The sequence below is a fragment of the Lepisma saccharinum genome, chromosome 30 (assembly GCF_977018435.1).
Source record: "Lepisma saccharinum chromosome 30, izLepSacc3.1, whole genome shotgun sequence".
Classification (NCBI taxonomy): Eukaryota; Metazoa; Arthropoda; class Insecta; order Zygentoma; family Lepismatidae; genus Lepisma; species Lepisma saccharinum.
Window position 1 is genome coordinate 4,195,205 of NC_139258.1, and position 14,213 is coordinate 4,209,417.

At 37.6% G+C, this 14,213-nt stretch overlaps 1 protein-coding gene across 4 annotated transcripts in view; it reads left to right on the plus strand.

The window, feature by feature from the left end:
- The window catches only part of LOC145981759 (myb-related protein A-like), a 114,367-nt gene that overhangs the window by 83,145 nt on the left and 17,009 nt on the right, over positions 1-14,213 (plus strand). For all 4 annotated transcript variants that reach the window (XM_083115172.1, XM_083115169.1, XM_083115170.1 and 1 more), the window contains exons 6-9: positions 3,623-3,846; positions 6,387-6,556; positions 10,212-10,426; positions 12,491-12,604. In XM_083115172.1, the coding sequence (XP_082971298.1) occupies positions 3,623-3,846; positions 6,387-6,556; positions 10,212-10,426; positions 12,491-12,604 (723 nt within the window). The remainder of the gene's footprint in view (positions 1-3,622; positions 3,847-6,386; positions 6,557-10,211; positions 10,427-12,490; positions 12,605-14,213) is intronic.

Consider the following 14,213-nt stretch of genomic DNA (forward strand, 5'->3'; position numbering starts at 1 on the left):
GGTCTAACGCCAGTGGTTTGTGGGTCTAACGCCAGTGGTTTGTGGGTCTAACGCCAGTGGTTTGTGGGTCTAACGCCAGTGGTTTGTGGGCCTAACGCCAGTGGTTTGTGGGGCTAACGCCAGTGGTTTGTGGGTCTAACGCCAGTGGTGTGTGGGTCTAACGCCAGTGGTGTGTGGGTCTAACGCCAGTGGTTTGTGGGTCTAACGCCAGTGGTTTGTGGGTCTAACGCCAGTGGTTTGTGGGGCTAACGCCAGTGGTGTGTGGGGCTAACGCCAGTGGTTTGTGGGTCTAACGCCAGTGGTTTGTGGGTCTAACGCCAGTGGTTTGTGGGTCTAACGCCAGTGGTTTGTGGGTCTAACGCCAGTGGTTTGTGGGTCTAACGCCAGTGGTCTGTGGGTCTAACGCCAGTGGGTTGTGGGTCTAACGCCAGTGGTTTGTGGGGCTAACGCCAGTGGTTTGTGGGGCTAACGCCAGTGGTTTGTGGGGCTAACGCCGTGGTGTGTGGGGCTAACGCCAGTGGTTTGTGGGGCTAACGCCAGTGGTGTGTGGGGCTAACGCCAGTGGTTTGTGGGGCTAACGCCAGTGGTTTGGGGGTCTAACGCCAATGGTTTGCGGGGCTAACGTCGATGGTGCAATTCTCTGTGTTCTGGGGCAAAAGACAACAGGGAGCAGTTGATATTGGATTTGTTATGAAAATATGTATATACAGCGAAGGGTAGAAGTGTAAATAAATGTTGTACATAAAGAGACAACTCATTGAGACGTAATTTCTTTACAACAATGGTTAGGCTTACCTATTTTCATTATTCCCAAATCAGGATGGTACCAGCATCTATAGTCTTGAATTTGGCAATATTAGCAACATACGTGGTTATTGTGTGTTAAAAGCAGCAGTTCCTATGCTTGTAATAAGGTAATGGAACTTTAGGTAAATAAATGTTTTCTTCTGCGATAAGATAGAAACCCTCGTTTTTGCCAAAACTCTGATCATAGCCTTATATGTCCACATCAAATTTTATTTTACATAAAAACACATATTTTCCAATTTTCCGTATGTAAATACATATTTTGCGAATTTTCATTTTAAATACATAAAATCGTTAATTGACTTCTATAGAAATTCTGCAAGAACTGTTGAAGGATCCCTCCTTAAAATTCGAATTGGCATACATCTCAACAAACCTGTCCTTTCTCTCCAATTCCATACGAAAGCTTGAATCGTTCGCAAACACTTTGGCAGCTTCCGTGGATGAAGTCCATGTAGTAGAAACGAAACTGAAAGAACTCACTGGATCTAACGCACAAGTACAGAAGTTTTTGGGAAAAAACAAGATTTTCAAACTTTGCCAAATTTCACTTGTTTTGGAAGAGGAAGCTTTGGAAAACTCCAGCCTCAGTGACATTTCGTGCTTCAAATATTCATCAATTGTTTGTGACGTGGAGCGATGTTTCTCAGATAAGATGCTTTCTAGAGATAATCGTCACAGATTTACAATGGAGAATTTGGGAAAAACTATGGAAATCCACTGCAACTCTTCCAAAAAATAGCTTGTTAAGAGGTAAGCATTTAGAAACTGATTTCATTTCAGGTGCTTAAAATGCATATAATATTTTGTTTTTGTCACCAAATGTTTTTTTTTGTCACATATTTTCCTGTTTTTATCACATATTTTATCTAGACAATTTTATTGTTTTATCCGTTATACTGACTATCCACATATTCTTTTATTCGTCATGTTCATATTTTACTGTGTGGATTTTCTTCAAATTCTTCATCAAATCTATAATATCAGGATTATTCATTCCATCCATAACTGATATCGGATAATTTGAAATCTATCTATTCAGATTCTGCAGCCATCCTTAGTTTATTGTAACAAAAGAAACTACATTTTTATTGTTTTTAAAAAGGAAGAAAAGAATGTTGATTTTCTATTCACAAAGCAAAGTTATACAGTTCTTGATGAAAATGACAGCATCACTGAAAAAGAATATTTTAATGATAGCTATTTTAATGATGAAATAAACTAGTTACCATTATCAAAATGTGTTGAATATTAACATACAACTATTTTTTTTAATGTAGACTATATGCATGACAATTTATTTGTAGTGCTGATAACATCTAAGCCAACTGTAGCAATAAGAATTTCAAAACTAATGACAAAGTTAATGTACTTTATCTGCAAGACTTTTCGTTAATGCTCTATTAATGTGGCTGCGATGGCTCAGTCGGTAACGTGTCTGACTACCATGCTCAAGGTCCCGGGTTTGATCCCCGGCCGGTTCAAATCCGGGAACTTTTCTAACGGTGGAAGTGGCCCCGGCGCCTACCCAGCGTCGAATAACATGGGTACCTGGGGGAAACCCTGGGGGGGTAAAGGCGGTCAGGGGCGTGATGCTGATCACATCACCCTCACTCACGACCAGATCAAGAAAGTGTGGGGCGTTACCCCCACACCCCCTATACGCCTTCATGGCGTGGTGCTATGCACAGGGGAACACTTTACCTTTTTTTCTATTAATCTATTAGTTTTGTGGTTATACATGTATATTAATGCACAACCATGTTGTCTGTTCCCTGAAATATTAAGAGACAATAAAACTTTAAAATACAAAACTTTGTCGTTTCAGTGACAAACTGTTCCTATAACAGTAGTAGAGTATTAGAAAGGACCCATATCGCCGGCTGAATGCTGTTTTGTCATATCTTTACTTTTTTGTTGAAGATGAGTTGATGACGTTATCATGTTCCTTACAGTCATGTTCCAGAGTGACTTATCTGGATGTCAAGTAGTATGAATTATCAACATTAATGAAATGTTTGCACAAATCTTGTAATGTATTCAAAATCCACATACATCCACTTCAATCATCTCTCTTAGAGTTAGTGCAGAAGGACATACAGTGCCGTGCAAATTAATCGGAACAAGATATTTTTATGCATGATAGTCTCAAACTTGACTATTGTTCCATGATGACAAATCGTGTAATACAAATTATATAACAGAAAGAAGAACATATTAGCTATTAATAAATATTACCAATATGTAATGTACTGTTTCTGAATAGTGCAATTGATGAATTAGGGTATAAGTACAAAAAAATACATAACGTGTGTAGTTATTGTCGTATTTCAATTAATTCGCACGAGACTGTAGACCTCATTTCTGATTAGCCTACTTTATTTGAAATTTTTTCTCAACGTTCATATATTTATTAGTGGACAAATTCACACATACGTACAGTCCCGTGCAAATTAATTGAAATACGACACTTTATGTATTTTTTTGTACTTATACCCTAATTCATCAATTACACTATTCAGAAACAATAAATTACGTATTCGTAATATTTCTTAATAGCTAATATGTTCTTCTTTCTGTTATATAATTTGTATTGCACGATTTGTTATAGATTCATCATCAAGAAACTATAGTCAAGTTTGAGACTCTTTAATGCATAAAAATATCTTGTACTGATTAACTCACACGGGACTGTACAACAAAATAGTATTCAGCCAGTGACATGTAACACATTAATATGGAAGCAATGGATAGTTATCTAAACAGCATGTCATAATTATTAAAATACATGATTCTGTTTTTATGTTCCGTGCAGAATAAAGATTGGTCTCCTGAGTTCTACGAGCCTGTTCATCAACCAGGATCAGGAACGACAAAATTCCAGGCCCAACCCAGCCCCAGCCCGGTGTACCAGCAAGTTCCCCAGACGCCCCAGCTCCCGACAGCAGGAGTGTCTCAGTACGACCAGGACATGCGGCTCCAGTCCCCGTCTCAATCCAGCATGGGAGACGAGGGCGGGCATATATTTTCGCCCTTGAAGTGAGTAGTTGTGAAAAATTGTGAGTGTGTGTTTTTTGGTAACACTTCCATATAGTGGAAACGGATTTCTTCATTTTTACACAAGAAACAACTTACGGAAATCATTTTCTGTATCTTCGTTGAAGTTCCTAAAGGTGTGTTCTTTCGCAGTGTAATATTTTTTAGCGTGAAATCTTTTTTTTTTCCTATAAAAATATCTGACACGCAATTCCTGTTGCTTCCATTTGCTTCTATACGTCAAGTATGGTCCATGTATTTCATGACGTAACCCCCTGTCAATGTTTCCAAACACGCCTTTTTGTTGCAAGATTTATTTTTCGAAAATTCAAACTATGCTTGCCTAACCTAACCTTACCGGAAATGGTTTGTGTGGGGCTAACGTGAATGGTTTGTGAGGCTAAACGAGGTATTAGCAGAATTTCAAATCCGGCCACGAAATTAGGTATTTTTCAGTGAAGAAGGTTGGAAACACTGCATACACACTCCAAATAGACAAAATACTGCCACAATGTGCAATCAACCAGTACGCTATCACCACATTGTGTGTTACAGAACCGGAAAAAGGAAAAACAGTGAGTACTCGTAAATTTCAAAAATATACATTATTTTCGTTAGAAATTCATTATTACACCTAAACAAATGTTTTGCAATGTAGAATTGTACATTAGCAATGTAAATAAGTGTGAAAGAAATGATTTCTAGATGTTTCCACTATACGGAAGTAGTACCTGTTTTTTTTTTTAAAGAACTAAATTACAGCTGTTGACTGCTACAATTCTTATTTATTATATATTAATACAGGGTGTTTTAAAAGTCCTGCAGGATTCTAAGAAGCTATTAATTTCAAAGTAGTATGTTTATTGCAACGAAATATTGTTTTTTTACACAGGAAAATTTAAAATGTTGTTCTTCCCACGCTGCTGAATGACATGTGTGCTGGTGATCACACGATTCCAAGATGCCGTTGATGCAGGAAGGAGCTCAGTGTGTGTTATGGATTGGCTGCAGAGAACCTACACCTTGGCCCGCAAGGTCACCAGACCAGACACCATTGCAATTACTGGTTGTGCGGGCATGTCAAGACCCAGGTGTATGCACAGAAACTGACATATCTTGATGACCTGAAGTTCAAGATACGCGGTGTGATTCACAATATTCCGGATGAGCACAGTCAGATTCTCAGATTCAAATTAAAATTGCGAGTGTGTTTGGACATGAATGGTGCCCAGCTGGAGATCTGGTGATGAACCAAACCTTATCAAACATTAATTTAAAAATTTCCTCTGTGTAACAAACAATATTTCATTGTAATAAACTTATTAGTTTAAAGGTTACAAGTTTTTAAAATCCTGCAGGAGTTTTAAAAACACACTGGACTGTAGAAAAGAAACACCATTGCAGACATAGTAAAATAGCTGACAACTACAAATTTTCCAACAATATCTATACATTTGAAAAACTTGGGGTTTACTGGTGTTAACTAGGTAACGTGTGAGAATATACCATTCTAAATTTCTAACATTAGCAGATTTTGTGTTCACACAAATCTAATCTTGCCACCTCAAAGGTTTTTACATTTATTTCTTAAAAATCGCTAAAAGAATATTTGCATGGAAACAATCACGATGTATAAATTACATGTTATTGAAAAGGTAACTTGACAAAAAGGTATAAAGAAGGTAGGAAGGAAGTAGTATTCTGTGTTGACTTTGGGTGGAATGCATTTTGTAAGTTCGTTTATGCATGTCAAACACCTCTTATTTCATGATAATAATAATAATAGTTTATTTTAAGTGTTGAGCACAGTATGAAACCTAATACAGCACTAAGTCAAATACAAAAGTACAAAGTTACACAAATAAAATACATAAGCTCTAGAATAACATAACATAACAAGTTAACATATTTACACTTCAAGTTAGTTTTCAACTATTATATCTCTGATACTAATAATTGTTATATAATATTGTGCAATTAACTGTGTATTGTTCTAATAATAATAATAATCATATTTATTGAAGTGATGATAACGATTAAACAACCAGGTACATCACTATGTCAAAATTGGTTATACAAAATTAAAAAATTGAATACATAATTATAAAATAAAACAGTGTATCCTATAATCTTATACATGATCATAAATTCAAATTTTAGGTTTCAACAAGATCAGCTACTAAACCTCTGGCCTTATTTAAACATGTAAGAATTGAGATATACCTATGGGAATATCTGGGAATTTTATAAGCTATATTATTCAAAAAATATTCACTCAACTTGGAAAGGTAATATCTTCTCTACAAAATTTATCCTTTTCATTTTTCTTCTTTCTTCTAAGGTAAACACATTCAACTGTGTTAACCATTCAGAGTAATGTTGGTCATAGTAATTTTTTTAAAACTTTGTTTATTCTCCCATCTATATCATCATTTCAGCAATAACACAAACGGAGAAAAGGTCGCAAAACAAGAAAACATTTTCTGCCCATGAAAATCAGTCATTTAAATTCATTGTTCAGTAACATTTGTTCATTGTTTCAGATTTCTGGACCTGGAAATACTTAGTGACCAGTCGACAACCCCGGTGAAGCTCACGCCAGGCTCTGAAGGCTTTAATGAACTGAACGTTCTAGATTTGGTTGGCGTCTCTTACCTGTCCCCTGCAACTTCTCCTGTTAAGATGGAAGAAGTGGATAAGAAGGCTCATGTTGGTAAGTTATTAGTAGTGTGGTCATGCCATGTGCATGCCATGTACAGTTCCAAGCATAAGAGATAAGACAACCTGTACCATCAACACAACCTGCTCCACCATTGCAACCAGATCCCAGTAGCAAATTAGTTATGTGTGTATTACTCACTATCTATAAACAAAAATACGTTAAAAGTACTTACGTAAGTGAGTATATATTCGTTGTAAATTACGTTTCGGAAGATTTACTGCTTCCTTCATACAGTGTTGATTTTAACATGTTTTTTTGTGATTTTTAAGGGTTTTTAACAAAGGTAGTTTTAAATTTGTATGTGTCGAGCGCCATGAAGTGTTTTTACCCCAACCTTTTACCTAGTATCCTCGCATGACACTACTCCTACGTGGCTTCATGTACCGAGCCTAAAATACGACCACCTGAAGAAGGAAGCAGTAAAGCTTCCGAAAAGTAGTTTACAACGAATATATACTCACTTACGTAAGTAGACGAAATTTAATACTTTTAACGTATTTTTGTTTTCAGTAGCAAAACAAAGTGGTTTGTCTTTCCCTACCATCCTACCACATCCAACCGCCTTACCAAAGCCGTCCGCCCCTACAACATCCAAATAGCACACAGACCAACCTCCAAAATAGCTCACCAACTAAACAAACCTAAGCGGTACTTCCTCTCCCCCCTCAACAATCCAGGAGTCTATGATGCTGAATGCAAGTGCAAGGCTCATTACATCCGTAGATCCATCAGTGAGAGAATTCAGCAGCACCTATCAAATGCAAAAACTGCCCAACCCACCACCGTACTTGCCAAGCATATCAGATTCCACAACCATAAAATTGAGAAAGTACATGTCAAATACAAAGCACACTCTCTCATAGACACAAAAATCAAAGAAACACACGCCATCATGAACTACGTACAACCATGAACTGAACCACGCCTGGCTTCCGTTACTGCAGCAATTAACACCGGTGAACAGGAGACAACACATACGCAGACATACAGGCGACAGCAGCACACCTAGTGGCGATTTAGGAAAAAACAACAGAATGCACCAAGCAACAACACAACGAATTCCAACGAAAATGGTGGCAGTGGCTACCGAAATTGTTAGGAAATAATGTCAAACAACTTCGCAGAAAACGTGAGCACCTTAAGAGATTGAAATTAAGATCGGTACTGTATAAGCTGATATAGGTCAGTGTATCGGTAAAATTATCGATTGAATATATCTAGTAATATCTTACAATTTAGTGCAAAATTCGGCAATTTTGCTATAATTTTTATGGGTAATCTCCATGCCAGGGTGGTTACTCACCGGGAATTCCTTGAATTCCAGATTAATTATTGGCTCCTGGAATTTTCCATGCATTCTGCATGAATTTTTCTCCGTAGATGTGAAAAATTGCAACGTTTATTAATCCAAATCCTGTTAACTTTATACATATTTATAAATTCCCCAAGGCAAGTTTTTCACAGTTTAGCTTTTATTTTTACTGAAGAAGGAAAATAAAGCTGCATGAAAAATAGAACAATTCTCTCAATCCGTTTACTTTGCTAGTGTATTTTGCAGAACAATCTATCTGACAGATAGAAGATTATTACAAGATAAGATATCTTAAAGTTGATGTGCTAAATTTGATTTTAAAATTCTTTATACAATTTACAAATTTTCGTAAATTAGTATATCCCTTAACATTTGTGACGTGTTCCTAGATATATTTCGAATCTGAGTATGTGAAATAGCGAATATAAACTTTGCACCTTATGTTAAATATTTTAAATATGTATACCGTTTAATGAATTAGAATTTTTGAAAACATTTGAATCACGCAGGCCCTTTATATATATTATTAATATATTTGAGTGTGTCGGGTGAAGGGTAAGATTGAAATAAGAGAAAACATCTGCTTGTACCCTTGAATTTTTGGAAAATTCTCTGTCAATACTGATAATTATACTTGAATTTTATCATGGTCCTAGTGTGTCCACCCTGCATGCCCTACTTTTTAATAAATTAAATGTCTAAATAAGCAACTTCTTTTGCATTGCAGTCACCTGGAAACACATTTATTAAGGAAGTCAATGATTCATTCGTGAAACATTAGAAACTTCATATTTGATCAATAGAATATCATAGTTTTTCTTGTATGTACGCATTGCTTGCATTGTAGAATTATTTTCCTGTAGTTTACGGTTATTACAAGCATAAGAAAACAGTGTTTTGTTGTGACGTTTCAGGAGAACGCATGCTCCCTTCATCAGACATTTATATTCATTTTGACTAAAGATACAGTTATAACAATGGTTAGCAATTTTTTAAACAAAAATAATCCATTATACAGGGTGATTCTTTATGTAGTTTACAACTTCAATAAATTATAATTATTTATTGGAACCACATACAGACGTGGTTTATATATTATGCAGCAAAACACTTCCAAGTTTTGACTCACGTAGTGTGTAGTTGCGGAGTTTATCACATGCGACGCCACCGGTCTATGGTTGAAAATGGCGACTTTCACTGGTGCGGAAAGAGCTAAGTGCGTGTTCTGGTTCAAAGAAACCAAGTCAGGAATGAGTGTACAGCGAAAGTTTCGCACAGAAGATGACCATGATGGGTGCATATGGTGCCAAGAAGATGGCGCCCCACCGCACTACCTGACAGAGGTAAGGGAATTCCTTGATCATCGTTTCCCAGACAAGTGGATAGGTCTTGGTGGACCAATTGCCTGGCCGCCACGGTCTCCAGATTACACTCCACTCAACTTTTTTTTTGTGGGGGTGTGTGAAAGATAGGGTGTACACCCCTCCCCTATCTCATAATCTTCATGAACTTCAAGATCGCATCACAACAGCCATCGCTAATGTTACCCCTGAAATGCTGGTTAATGTTTGGCAGGAAATTGACTTTCGTTGGGATGTGTCCAGGATGACCAACGGTGCACACATTGAACCATAACAGATTTCTAATAAAAAACTTGAAGTGTTTTGCTGCATAATGACCTATAAACCAAGTCTGTGTGTGGTTCCAATAAATAATTATAAATTATTGAAGTTGTAAACTACATAATCACCCTGTATAATGCATGTTGTCAATGTTACATTGTTGTAATATAGCAACTGAAATAAAAATAAAACAGACTCCTTCTTTTCACAATTTAAGTTGCTATATTATAACAATGTAACATTGACAACATCCATTATATAATGGATTCTTTTTGTTTAAAAAAATACTAACCATTGTTATAACTATCTTTAGTCAAAATGAAAATACATGTCTGATGAAGGGAGCGTGTGTTCTCCTGAAACGTCACAACGAAAAACTGTGTTTTTATGCTTGTAATAACCGTAGACTACAGGAAAATAATAAATATCAGTATGGGTAAAATTTATATCTGTACTTTATCGGTATCTGACAAAATTTCATACCCTAATTTTTACATACTTTTGTTTCTTAGTTTACTCAACTCAGTATAGTCTAGAAATTAATTAAACATCAACTGAAGAGTGAATTCATTTTCTGCAATACCAATTTCAGGAAAGAAAAAGCTATAAGAACTGCGCAATGTTGATCTGCGCAACTTTTGAAGCACCATAGTATTGCTCATCTGACGATGCATGGATCCTGAACTTGAAGTTCATGCATTATCTGTTTTAGGTTACCGGTTTGACGGCAATGCCATTCAGCATCTGAAGAACGAGATACCTGGGGGAGGGCTCATCCCCATCACGCCATCGCTGGTCACGTCGGGGAAGCTGAGTACTCCTCCCATTCTGCGGAGAGGGTTCAAGAGACGAAGGAAAGACGGGACGTTGGAGGATATTGAAAACCACATGATATTACCATCACTACAGAACCTCACTCCTGAAAAGGTGAGTTTTGTCTTTGAAAGGCATCTTTATTTATATACACACGAAATGTACTTGTGTATTCGCGTAATGGTTTATTAAAGATTAATTTCTGTAACCATTACCACCATCGGAACTTACGCTAAGTAAGTACATTTTGAGTGTATACATACTAATATCTTACCGTATGTCTTGCAACCATTGCCGTGCAGGCATCATGATTTGCGCTAAGACACGTACAGGTTGTGAGTCTGCTGGGGCAAGCTTACAACTTCTTTTCTCCAGATATTGCGGCCTGTGTATGGGACTGGTGGCCTCCCACCATTGTGGGGAAATTGGGAAGCTGCGAATGAGTAGCGCAACCTGGTCTTGGAAATCTATAACGGCTGAGGGTTCGACGTGCTGACCCCACGTCACCCCGTAACGGTTTGGATGATCTCCCACCACAGCAGGTGGAAGTGAGGTCGGTAAGTCACGGGCTGTTGCACCATGGGTAGATGTCTTCCAACATGCATGTTTATCAACTTTTGTGTTTTCAATTTCTGGCTGGAGAAGGGGTTGAGTGTGTTCCTGGACCATAACCAAAGACATGTGTGGTTTCATAAGTTTATATTGATCTACACGAATTTTACAATGCTTATGTACCATATTTACTTGAATCTAATGTGCCTATTATTAAAAATTACTTTTGTACAATGACAGGTTTATTATTATGCTTGCATTGTAGAATTATTTCTCTTGTAGTCTACGGTTGTTACAGGCATAAAAACACAGTTTTTCTTGTGACATTTCAGGAGAACACACGCTCCCTTCATCAGACATTTATTTTTAGTTTGATTAAGGATACAGTTATAACAATGGTTCTTTTTTACAACCATTGTTATAACTGAGACAGTTAATAAATGATGTCTTTTTTTACAGCCATTGTTATAACTGTGTCTTTAATCAAACTAAAAATAAATGTCTGACGAAGGGAGTGTCTGTTCTGAAACATCACAACAAAATTGATTTTTTTAAACTTTTATCAAGACTACAAGAGAAATAACGGGTTTATGTTGCGACTTAATTTTTTTTTACAGAGTAACACTATTTTATACAACAGTGAGTTTGTGTTACGAATTTTTATTACAATACTAGCTGATCACCCGGCATTGCCTGGGTATTTATTTATCCCAATCTTGTATTAGACAGGAAAATAATGAATTCTAACTATAGCGTAAAATGTAACTAATTTTAAATATGATCGTGAAGGTCACCAATTAGCTTAGTGACTCCGAAAACTAGGATGCGACACTAATCTAGGTCATTTGTGGCATTTTATTTTTCACCCCCATGCCGATAGGTGATGATCTTGGAGTTGAACCGCATTGGGAGTGTCACGAAAACTATGGATTCCATTCGCAACACAGCCTGAATGTTAGACAACCCGATAAACACTATCGTTGTGCAGATTGCATAAAGTCACGGATGTCTGGGTTTGCAGAATTTAATAACGGTGGTTCTTGATTATTTTTACATGTCACCCCTTCCCACCCCTAGGGGTTCGAGGGGTGTCTCACCCCACAGTATTCATTTCCATGTTGCAAGTGATACGTGTACAAAGTTTGGTTGAACTTGCTCCAGGCGTTAGAGAGTTATTGCTGAACAAACACTCACACATGCATCCATTTTTATATAGAGAGAGAGATTATAACTGTAAATCACATTACAAGTAGACTTACAGGCAGTACTTCTGCAAGAACAGGCCAGTGTTTCCAAATCGGTGACTTTTTAAGTAAATCTGGAGAATTCATTTCTATTGAATCTCTGCACCATGGATTCTGACGTGCACCTTAATTTTAGAGATGAAATTTGACCCCAAAACAAATGCATTAGATTTGAGTAAATATAGTACATTGGTAGAGACACCCAGTAGAGATATTTATTGCACATTAATAGATTTTTTGTGTGTTAAATCTACAGAACAGTGTATGCTATTGGTTAACATGTAAGTAACTTTTAAGTCTTGAAAATAACATCGTACAATGTTTCCAGTAAGAGTCCTGGGTGTTAAGATTCTCATTATTGTGTATTTTTGACATTTGACAGGCTCGGAGTTATGGGTTTCATATTTCATCAGATGCTACATCTGTGAAACAAGAACCACCTAACACTCCAGTCAAAGGAACACCAATTAAGCAGTTGCCATTTAGTCCATCACAGGTAAGAAGGGTGTTTTGTAACTTGTTAAGATATGCTTCAATGGGTAGGAGTTGATATAACTATTGATTGACATGTGATGAAAAGGCAACTTTTCACTTGAAGTATTTAGTGCCACTTGCAATGTCCTATCATAATGTCAGTGTGTACCAGTCAATAAAAAGTCAAGAAATTATACTTCATTCTTCGCAGTTTCCTGCCTCTGGCTGGGTCGGCATAGAAGTCAAGCCTCTCCATTTTTTCCTGGTCTTCCACCACTCCTCTCTTTCCACAATGTTCCAATCGTGTCCTCTTCTCCTAACACTCTCCACTATCTGCTCTTTCCACCAACATCTTGGTCTCCCCGTTCGCCTTATTCTCACTCCTTGTGCATTGTAAAGCTCTTACTGGTAGTCTTTCTGCATCCATCCTCTTCATGTGTCCGAACCATCTCATCTGTGCCTGATGTATCCTGTCCTGAAGCTTCCCCACACCCACTGTCTGTCGGATGTCCTCATTCCTTATTCTATCCCTTCTAGTCTTCCCCAGTATTCTCCTTAAAAAAAAAAAAATCATCTCCACTGCCTCCATCTTTCTTTCGTCTCTGTCATTGTCCAAGTCTCAATTATACAGGGTTATTATAAATGAAGGACCCATTTTCAAAACATCATATTTATTGAGGTACAAATCCAAAGTGAACAAGCTATATACCAATGGAAAGAGGAAGGTTCAAAGTTTGTTACCACAATGTTTGTAACTGTTATAAATGTTCAATGTGGCCACCATTGGCTGCACAGCAAACATCGACGTGGTAGCCAAACTCGTTCCACACATGCGTAAGCATATCTGCTGTTACCGAGTGCACGGCAGCAGTGATCCGGTTACACAGATCGTTCAGAGTTGTTGGTAGAGGCGGGACGTAAACAGCTTCCTTCACATAACCCCATAAGAAGCACGCAGAAAACCTTGTGCTTGCTCACAACTGGCAGAGACGGTCCTCTCGCGAACTCTACCGGCCACTTCCGCAACCACCACAGCCCGCCAGAAACTTGAACGTTCCTCTTTCCATTGGTATAGCTTGTTCAATTTGAATCTGTACTTCCCTACCTATGATGTTTTGAAAATGGGTCCATCATTTATAATAACCCTGTACTTGTGGTCAATAATATTTGCTATCACAATGTTTGTTTTACTTCACTTTTCTGCCCCTTTTGACTAATCGCAAAGATGATGATGAAGGGACAATCACAAATATATAGGGACGACCAACGCAAGCCCACACATAAGCTTATAATGGCTGAGAGTCCAGATGCCGGGGCCTTGATAGTCTGCCAAATGCAGTACCAGGATGCATTAATAGATAATGCAAGTCTAATTGTCTTGTTAAATACAGCTTCAGTTTTCACCTTAACTGTCCTTTTGGTAGATGGTTTTTCATTAAATATTTATTTTCTTAATTGCCAATATCCAACTTTATCATAGTAGGGGTCGAATAAGTAAAAGTAAAGAAAAACTGGTCCTCCTCTGTGGCCGTGCGGTGTAAGCTGCTGTGCTTTGGACTCTGACTGCGGGACGGTATGGGTTCAGTCTCGGCCTGTGTATAGGACAGGTGGCAACCCACCATCATGAAGAA